The sequence below is a fragment of the Cydia pomonella genome, chromosome 24, assembly GCF_033807575.1.
Source record: "Cydia pomonella isolate Wapato2018A chromosome 24, ilCydPomo1, whole genome shotgun sequence".
NCBI lineage: Eukaryota > Metazoa > Arthropoda > Insecta > Lepidoptera > Tortricidae > Cydia > Cydia pomonella.
Window position 1 is genome coordinate 12,639,175 of NC_084726.1, and position 6,455 is coordinate 12,645,629.

Sequence of the window (6,455 nt, forward strand, 5' to 3'; positions counted from 1 at the left end):
ATATATAGCCATATAGGTGTTGTGTGGGTAATCATAAAGATATGTATTAGAGGGTAGAGAAAATAAAGTTCAGTTGTTATCGAATACGCTTTTCATTCACATCATGGTGACAGCGGTGCCGTATTTTATTAGATATTAAGGGCATTTTGGGCAAGTAAACAAGTGTCGTGTAGTTTAGAAGTGTGTGCTAGTGATAAATTGTGTTTGTGTAAACAATGGAGCATGCGCGGCCTCCACCAGAGTTGTGCCTGGAGGGTGGCCCTGCCGCGCGCGCCGAGGCATGGCGCCGGTGGTATACACAATTCCAAGTATTCCTGAAGGCTTCAGGTGTCTATAAGGAGACAAGTGATGTGCAAGCCAGTTTGCTGGTAAACCTAATAGGGTCGGAAGGTCTTAATGTGTATTTGACCTTCAGATTTACAAAAGATGAGAACCGCGATGACTTGCAAACCTTAGTAGACAAATTTAACGATCACTTTGGGACCAAACAGAATGAAACGATGGCACGATTCAAGTTTTTCTCTAGGAACCAGGAAAGTGGTGAATCTATAGACGAGTACGTAACGGCACTGAAAATACTTGCCCAGCAGTGCGAGTTCAAGGACCTCGAGGAGAGCCTAATGCGTGATCGCATAGTGTGCGGTGTTGCCAGTAGCAAAGTACGCGACCGCTTGCTTAGGGCGGAGGATCTAACTTTGGAAAAGGCGGTAAAGATAACTCAGGCGAATGAGATGTCAAGTGAAGAAAAGCGCCAAATCGAAGGCTCTAAGGTTGCCGTGGCAGCGTCATCGTCGGCAGTGGATGTACTGTATGGAACCTCTGGACAGTTTGCTGGGGGTGGCCGCGGCAGGCGCCGTTGGCGGGGACGCGGCGGCCGGCGCGGTGGTGGCGCGACGGCGCGCGACGGCGCCGCCGCCGGCCCGAGCGCGCCGGATCGCTCCTGCGCTGCCTGCGCGAGTACCTATTGCGACGGAGGTCAGCGGTGTCCAGCGAGAGGTGCAAAGTGTTTATTGTGCGGTGGTGCAGGTCATTTTAAGGTAAAGTGCCCATTTAGAAGACCAAACAAAGTGTATCAAATTGAAGAAGAGGACGGCTACAGTGACGACGACGAACTGTACTTCATCGATGGGGTCGATGATGTGGACTCTGATTATCGCAAAGACCGCAAAAAATGGTATGAAACTTTACTAGTTAGTGATAATCGTAGGGCCGAGACTTTTAAGCTTGATACTGGCTCGGATTTAAACGTTTTATCAATGAAAAATTTCAAAAAATTGGGTCTTGACAGTAGTACTCTTATAACACCTGATAATATTAGGGCCGAATCATATTGCGGAAATTATGTACCTATGATCGGTTCGTGTATTATTAATTGGTTATATAAAGAACGTTTATATCCGTTGCGGTTTGTTATATCTCGAGACGATAGAAAGAGTGTTTTGGGCAAATATGCTTGTGAGGACTTAGGCCTGGTCAAACGCATATATTCGCTTACCTTAGATCATTATGAGGATCTCTTTCATGGCCTGGGTAAATTGCCGGGTGAGTATACTATTAGTATCGAGGAAGGAGCGCAACCGTCAGTCTGTCCGGTTCGCAAGATACCTATGGGCGTGCGCGACAAATTACAGGGTGAATTAGATCGCATGGTTAAAATGGGGGTCATTAGAAAAGTGTCCCACCCCACACCGTGGGTCAATGCGATTGTAGTGGCCGCGAAAAAAGATGGCAGTATACGCGTGTGCCTCGACCCGCGGCCGCTAAATCGCGTTGTGCGCCGCGCTCGCTACCCCCTCCCCGCGCTCGGTGAAATAGCCACAAAGCTACAGGGAGCGCGATATTTTAGCAAACTTGATGCTCGTTCAGGTTTTTGGATGGTACAAATAGACGATGCCAGTGCCGACCTATGTACATTTGGGACACCGTTCGGTAGGTACCAATTCTTACGCCTCCCATATGGTATAAACTGTGCGTCTGAGGTATTCCATTCTAAGGTTCGTCAAATTTTGGAAGATCTGGAGGGAGTAGAGTCCTTCGTCGATGATATTATAGTCTGGGGACGTACCTTAGAGGAACACGATGCAAGATTAAAGTCGTTGCTAGACAGATCGCGCGAGGTAGGCATTAAATTTAATAAACAGAAGTGCGAATTTAGAGTTCAAAAGATTACTTATCTAGGTCACACGTTTAGTCATGAGGGTATGCGCGTTGATTCTGAGAAGGTTAAGGCTATCGAGAAGATGCCTTCTCCACACGACCGAGCGTCTCTGGAAAGGTTTTTAGGTATGGTGAATTACTTATCGAAATTCATACCTAACTACTCGGAAGTGGCGTCACCTTTACGAGCCCTGTTAAAAAAAGACACGGAATGGTGCTGGGAGCCCGAGCACGAGGCAGCCGCCGGACAGCTGCGGGCATTGGTGAGCGGCGCGCCTGTGCTGGCCCTGTACGCACCGCGCGCTCCAGTGCTGGTCTCGGTAGATGCTAGTCAGCACGCGTTGGGCGCTGTGATCCTTCAAGCGGGTCGGCCCGTTGAGTTTGCCTCTGCCACGCTAACAGATGCACAGACCAGGTATGCACAAATTGAAAAGGAGCTTCTTGCCATTGTCTTCGGACTGGAGCGTTTCCATCAATACGTGTACGCTCATGGTGACGTCACAATCGAAACGGATCACAAACCACTGGAGGCATTGTTTTCAAAACCTTTAGATGCTGTGCCAGCGCGTTTGCAGAGGATGATGCTTCGCATACAGGGTTATGATTTCAAGGTCGTGTATAAGCCAGGTAAATATATGTTTGTCGCAGATACATTGTCTCGAGCGCCCCTCCCGGATAACATCAGTGACAAAGTATCCGAAGAAATAAACGACCAGTCATGTTTCTTATTGGAAAATGTCAGATTCAGTGACGGTAAGTTACGTACTATCAGACAAGTGACTACAGACGATGATGAGTGTCAGTTAATAATTAAATATATACAGTCAGGTTGGCCGCACAGTAAATATGAAGTCAACGAAAAAGTGCGAGGACACTGGTCGTTGCGAAATAGTTTCGAATATGTGGATGGTATAATTTTCAAGGACAATTTAGTTTACATCCCCAAGGCGTTGAGGGCAGAAATGATAAGTCGCGTGCACGACGGACACATGGGCATCGATCGTTGTAAGCGGCACGCGCGTGACGTCATGTTCTGGCCGGGAATGAGTCGAGACGTGGAGCGCCGCGTGCGCCGCTGTGGGGCATGCGCCGCGCGCGCGCCGAGGGCCCAGCGGGAACCCATGCTGCCGCATGACATACCTGATTTACCGTGGATAAAAGTAGGTTCCGATATTTTTCAATATGGCTCTAAATATTTTCTTATACTGGTTGATTACTTTTCTAATTTCATCGAAGTAAGTCAAATCAAAAACATAGGAAGTAGGGCAGTCATAGAAGCCATGAAAGATCAGTTCGCAAGACACGGCATTCCTTGGGTATTAGTTACAGATAACGGACCTGCTTACGCATCCAAAGAGTTCGCGGATTTTAAAAAAGAATGGGAGTTCGATCATATTACGACATCTCCCCATTATGCTCAATCGAACGGTCGTAGCGAAAAAAGCGTGAGAACTATTAAGGACATTCTCATAAAATCTATAAATTCTGGTACTGACTTTTACTTAGGACTTTTAAACTTCCGAACCACACCCCGCGACAATTTAAGTTCGCCATCTCAGTTACTAATGGGACGCACGCTCAATACAAGATTACCGTCTCACGAGAGCAAACTTCGGCCGAGCCGAGATAACAGCCGTGACTACGAGAATATGGTACGTAACCAACAAACTAGTAAGCAACACTACGACCAACGAGCACGTGCGCTGCCTGAACTACAGCCGGGTGACCGGGTGCTGGTGGTGGACAGGCAACGCAGGAGACAAGCCCGTGTCGAGTCTCGAGCAAATCAACCTCGTTCCTACTTCGTGACTGATCGTTCCGACAGGCGGATCAGACGAAACAGGCGCCATTTAATAAAACTTGAGCGATGTTCACCCGTGGATGACAGCAACGTTGCTGACAAATTACCGAGTGACGACGAAGCCTGGTCGAGTGCCGACAGCGACAGCCTGCCGTCGCCTGACGGAGCTGGTGCTGCTCCTTGTCCTGCGCCTAACTCGCAACCACATACGGAAAAATCTCGCGAACCTAGACAGGCGGCGATTAAGGCACGCATTAATATGAAAAACTATATCTAACTCTTAATTTTTCCAGGCCAATGAAAAAGTTACCCTTACAGTTATTGTCAATTAAAATAATTAATTAAGCTAATATAATCCTCATAATAATAATAATTAAAAAAAAAGGAGATCATTCTCCTTACTTACCTAAATACTCAATGTTAAGCTACGTTTATGTGCATGCAAGTGTGTACTTTACTGAGTTAAGAATGGTTATTTACTTATTTGTAGTACTCGTATGCGTGTGCTTCTGTTGAAAGATTAGATTACGTGCATGTTTATCTAAAATAGTAATAATAACTATCGCATTGTCACTGTGTCAACTGGCACAATTACAATATGATCAATACTACGCGAAGCATCTTGTTTATTACTTTGTTAAGATATATAGTAATAACTGATATATACTTGCAGTAGCACTAATGTATTTATTCGTAACGATTAGACTGTTACGTCATTAATATATACAATTATTACTCCAATAATTATATCTTTTATATACCAATATAATAGTACTTCAACTTTATACTTATGTAAAGTTAGCTTCTATATCCATTGCAATTATAATAATGTAGCTTAAGCTTATGCTACTTATGTACTTATGACTTATTTTCGTAACGGGAAAGATGTTGTGTGGGTAATCATAAAGATATGTATTAGAGGGTAGAGAAAATAAAGTTCAGTTGTTATCGAATACGCTTTTCATTCACATCAATAGGTATTTTAAATTATATCAGCCATATATAGGTTGCATATGCGGTAAGGGGTTAAGTACGGTACCTTTGTATGTGCATAAAAATGTAAAAAAAGCGGCCAAGTGCGAGTCGGACTCGCGCATGAAGGGTTCCGTACCATTTATGACGTATTAAAAAAAATCTACTTACTAGATCTCGTTCAACATTTTACCACTTAGGACACACATTTTACCACTTTGGAAGTGTCTCTTGCGCAAACTATTCAGTTTAGAAAAAAATGATATTAGAAACCTCAATATCATTTTTGAAGACCTATCCGTAGATACCCCACACGTATGGGTTTGATGAAAAAAAAAATATTTTTTATTTTATGACTTATTAAAAAAACTACTTACTAGATCTCGTTCAAACCAATTTTCGGTGGAAGTTTGCATGGTAATGTATATGATATATTTTTTTTAGATTTTTCATTCGGTTATTTTAGAAGTTACGGGGGGGGGGGACACACATTTTTTCACTTTGGAAGTGTCTCTCGCGCAAACTATTCAGTTTAGAAAAAAATGATATTAGAAACCTAAATATCATTTTTGAAGACCTATCCCTAGATACCCCACACGTATGGGTTTGATGAAAAAAAAATTATTTTTTAATTTTTATGACGTAATAAAAAAAAACTACTTACTAGATCTCGTTCGAACCAATTTTCGGTGGAAGTTTGCATGGCAATGAATATCATATATTTTTTTTAGATTTTTCATTCTGTTATTTTAGAAGTTACGGGGGGGGGACACACTTTTTACCACTTTGGAAGTGTCTCTCGCGCAAACTATTCAGTTTAGAAAAAAATGATATTAGAAACCTCAATATCATTTTTAAAGACCTATCCATAGATACCCCACACGTATGGGTTTGAAGAAAAAAGATTTTTTGAGTTTCAGTTCTAAATATGGGGAACCCCCAAAATTTATTGTTTTTTTTCTATTTTTGTGTAAACATCATAATGCGGTTCATAGGATACATCTACTTACCAAGTTTGAACAGTATAGCTTTTATAGTTTCGGAAAAAAGTGGCTGTGACGGAATCGGACAGACAGACGGACATGACGAATCTATAAGGGTTCCGTTTTTTGCCATGTGGCTACGGAACCCTAAAAATGAGCGCTGTCTCGCCAACAAACCGTATAAGCAGTTTGGCGAGTAACTTTAAAATTGATTACGAGTATGAATATGTGAAAGATAAATGAAAGATAAATGAAAAAAAAATCTATTCCCGCGGTAAGGTCATAGTGTTTTCTATTTATATATCGTAGTCTGTAGTTTGGGATTACTTCGACATGCATGTTAGATGGTACTTAAATATTTATTTTTATTTATTTAATACATCGGGTGACTGCTATGGTTACTGGCCACTCTCAACAATATTAAGATTTGCCAATTACTATTTGACGACCGGTTTGGCCTAGTGTGTAGTGACCCTGCCTACGAAGCTGATGGTCCCGGGTTCAAATCCTGGTAAGGGCATTTATTCGTGTGATGAGCATGG

At 42.9% G+C, this 6,455-nt stretch overlaps 1 protein-coding gene across 1 annotated transcript; it reads left to right on the forward strand.

The window, feature by feature from the left end:
• The first annotated feature begins 215 nt into the window (after positions 1–215).
• Positions 216–4,235, forward strand: LOC133530889 (uncharacterized protein K02A2.6-like). The gene has a single exon (XM_061868945.1). It carries the CDS (start codon positions 216–218, stop codon positions 4,233–4,235), a length of 4,020 nt encoding a protein of 1,339 aa, XP_061724929.1.
• The last annotated feature ends 2,220 nt before the right edge of the window (positions 4,236–6,455 follow it).

What these genes read in the sequence shown, in the direction of transcription:
- LOC133530889 (XM_061868945.1), top strand. Translation starts at nt 216, where the DNA reads ATGGAGCATGCGCGGCCTCCACCAGAGTTGTGCCTGGAGGGTGGCCCT.